Source organism: Penaeus vannamei, unplaced genomic scaffold, assembly GCF_042767895.1.
Source record: "Penaeus vannamei isolate JL-2024 unplaced genomic scaffold, ASM4276789v1 unanchor367, whole genome shotgun sequence".
Lineage (NCBI taxonomy): Eukaryota > Metazoa > Arthropoda > Malacostraca > Decapoda > Penaeidae > Penaeus > Penaeus vannamei.
The window spans coordinates 25001-27500 of record NW_027213371.1 but is presented as its reverse complement, the minus strand read 5'-3'; the positions used below and the strand labels follow the sequence as shown (position 1 = coordinate 27500).

General features: G+C 33.2%; 1 protein-coding gene across 1 annotated transcript in view; it reads right to left on the bottom strand.

The window, feature by feature from the left end:
- Nucleotides 1-129: 129 nt before the first annotated feature.
- The window catches only part of LOC138860968 (uncharacterized), a 3367-nt gene continuing 996 nt past the window's right edge, over nucleotides 130-2500 (bottom strand). Inside the window, exon 2 of the mRNA XM_070119595.1 lies at nucleotides 130-410. Within this exon, the coding sequence (XP_069975696.1) occupies nucleotides 130-410 (281 nt within the window). The remainder of the gene's footprint in view (nucleotides 411-2500) is intronic.

Genomic DNA, 2500 nt, shown 5'->3' with positions numbered 1-2500 from the left:
TGTTATCGTCTTTATCCTTCATATAATTATTATCCTCATTTACCCCTCCAGATGAACTCATTTTAACTTTTTTTCGGATTTTCAGGTATGTGACCCAATTATTGGATTACTGGTCTCACTCTCCTAAATTCAACACGTCTTGGATTCCCGGATTCCTGGATTTTCGGTTTCTCGGATTCTTGGATTCCCGGATTCCTGGATTTTCGGTTTCTCGGATTCTTGGATTCCCGGATTCCTGGATTTTCGGTTTCTCGGATTCTTGGATTCCCGGATTCCTGGATTTTCGGTTTCTCGGATTCTTGGATTCCCGGATTCCTGGATTTTCGGTTTCTCGGATTCCCGGATTCCTGGATTTTCGGTTTCTCGGATTCTTGGATTCCCGGATTCCTGGATTTTCGTTTTTCCGGATTCTTGGATTCCATCGTGAGTGTAGATTATGTTGTCTTTTTCTTATACTTCTGTGTCTTATAGACTGTATCCCTTCTGTATCTTGTTTTACTCGGAAGAAATAATGTATTTTGAGTTAAGTTTGAGTGGGATTATTAGAAATGTGGATAATTAGATTGATAGATGATAGAAAGGAGAGATAAAACAGAAACAGAAAGGAGAGATTGAGAAAAGGAAACAGACAGACAGAAAGGAGAGACACAGAGAAAACCAAAATAACAGAAAACCTCCTAAGTAAATACAACAAAAAATAGCAAAAAAAAAAAAAAAAACAATAATAAAAGAATAAAAATAACAATAATCTCTAACAGGCAACCGCACCCCACGGGGCCGCATCGGTACGTGTGTGCTGTCATCTCACATAATAAAACCCCAATGACAACGAAACGACAGCATAACAAAAGCCCAGATCTTAAAGTATGGATGGGGAATGCTGAGAGGAAGCCAATACGAACAGTGTATAAAGCATATTGGATTTACCTGCAGCATAGTTTTGACAGAATTAAAAAAAAAAAAAAAAAAAAAAGCTTTCGTTAACAGGTCATTCTCGCTTAAACCCTGTTGTCAACTGTTCTCTCCACATGACGACATGCAAGCTTTATAATGTTATGTTAGTGTGCTGGGGTGGGGGTTATGCTGGTGTACATGGTGTGTGTGTTTTAGAGTGAAAGTTGGTGTGTGGTGTGCTATAAAACGAAGGAAATAGAATAGTGATGATACTGATGATGATGTTAATGATGTTGATGATGAAATTATCAGAACAATGATAATAATTAATATGTTGAGGGTGAGAATAATAATGATAGTAATTATGATGATTGTAACAATAAAATTAATCATGATGATAACAAAAAAAAGAAAACTATAATTATAATGATTATGGCAATGTGATAATAATGATGATGATAATAATGATAATAATGATAATAATGATAATGATAATAACAATAATAATAATGTTGATAATAATGATGATGGTAATGATAATTGTAATGGCAATGATAATGATTATAATAATAATGATGATAATAATAATGATAACAATAATGATAATAATAGTAATAATAATGATGATGATGATAATAATAATAATAATAATAATAATAATAATAATAATAATAATGATGATGATGATGATGAGAGAAAATGATAGAAGTGAGAGAAAGAGGGAGGAAGACAAGGAAAACTGAAAGAGGGAGGAAGTGAGAAAAAAGTGAGAGAGGAAGAGAGAAGTACCTCATATTAGTATGTTTCAAACAACATATTGTATTACAGCGTGAAACATAAGTAGCATAGTAATATTTTTCTTTTACTTAGAACAACTGTTAAAAATGCGTAGAGAATATTCCAGATCAGTGTATCTTGTTACATATAAATATCATTCTAATACAATATCGAGTATCTTTTTTTTCTTCATTTTTTAGGGAGAGAGAGAGAGAGATAGAGAGGAAGAGGGAGCTAGAGAGAGAGAGAAAGAGAGAGAAAGAGAGCGAGAATGAGAGAGAGAGGGAGAGAGAGAGAGAGAGAGAGAGAGAGAGAGAGAGAGAGAGAGAGAGAGAGAGAGAGAGAGATGGAGAGAGAGAGAGGGGGGGGAGGGAGAGAGAGAGACAAAGACAGAGAATGAGAGAGAGAGAGAGAGAAAATGAAAGGCTACATTAAAACAAATGAAAGTAGATAAGGAAAAGAGTAAAGATATAGAAAAGATGGATAATTAGATAAAAGGGAAAAAATATATAGATGAATAAGTTGTTACACACGAAAAGAAAAAAAAAATAATTAACAATGAAGTAAATGAATGAAAAATATATACACTAGAGTAAAGTAGAAGAGAAAAAAATAAAAAGGCGAAGAAAAAGGAGAGGCAAAAAAAGTAGGAAAATGAGAAGAAGAAGAAGAAGGAAAGGAAGAGGAAAGAGGAGGAGAAGAAGAAGGAAAAGAAGAAGAAGTAGTAGAAGAAGAAAAGGTGAGATAAAATGATAAAGATAAAAAATGAAGATAAAAGAAAAAGTCTCATATAGATATAGTTGATAATGAATAAACGAAAAAGAAAGAT